The following is a 682-nucleotide window of genomic DNA, read 5'->3' as shown; positions in this document are numbered from 1 at the left end:
TCTCTCTCAATTTATGGCATTAAACACTAACTGCAACAGAAGAACCTTAGTTTTTATAGATATTCCGCTAGTTCAGTGGAGATCCATCTCCCCCCTACACCAGGGCGACAGTTTTCTTGAGACGGTTATTTCTGTGTGAACGGGTCTCTACACAGGTACCGTTTTTTCCCCAACTTTTCTTGCAGCTTTAACTGTAAAGTTGGCACACTAAGTACGAATGGTCATTTCTTTCAGATAAATCTAAAGAAAACAGTGAAGTTCTATACAGGACTGCCTACTCAAGCATAGATCCTTATTTTGGAAGAACAATGAAGTTTAAAACCAGACAGGGGATTATTTTTTTTTCATTAAACAGTTACTGAGCGGAAAAGAGTGACCGAGTAGTTTATTTGACATTGCTGCAGACCACAGTATAAGTGGACGAATTTGGATTATGTTGGCCAAAGCATACAGTCTTCAGTGCCGTTTTACACCACAACCAGCGCTGGCCATGCACATTCAACAACAGCATCAGCTTAGTCATCATCTTTAAGCTTCTTGATCTTATACTTATGACGCTCAATTTCCTTCTGCAGACGCTCTATCTCCTTCTTGTGGTGATCAATCTCTTCCTCGTGGTGTTTCCGTAAGGCAGAGAGCTGCTCCCTCTCCTTCTCCCTGCAAGACAGCACGGCACAGGGTG

General features: G+C 42.4%; 1 protein-coding gene across 1 annotated transcript; it reads right to left on the bottom strand.

Moving 5' to 3' along the window:
• Positions 1 to 361: 361 nt before the first annotated feature.
• ATPIF1 (ATPase inhibitory factor 1) lies at positions 362 to 677 on the bottom strand (the record flags this gene model as incomplete). Its single annotated transcript, XM_009318847.1, has 1 exon — positions 362 to 677. A coding segment is annotated over one exon (162 nt), but the record flags the coding sequence as incomplete, so codon positions are not given.
• Between the last annotated feature and the right edge of the window lie 5 nt (positions 678 to 682).

This window comes from Pygoscelis adeliae, unplaced genomic scaffold (genome assembly GCF_000699105.1).
Source record: "Pygoscelis adeliae isolate BGI_AS28 unplaced genomic scaffold, ASM69910v1 Scaffold602, whole genome shotgun sequence".
Classification (NCBI taxonomy): Eukaryota; Metazoa; Chordata; class Aves; order Sphenisciformes; family Spheniscidae; genus Pygoscelis; species Pygoscelis adeliae.
Note: the sequence above shows the minus strand (reverse complement) of the source record. Positions and strands in the feature narration are given on the sequence as shown.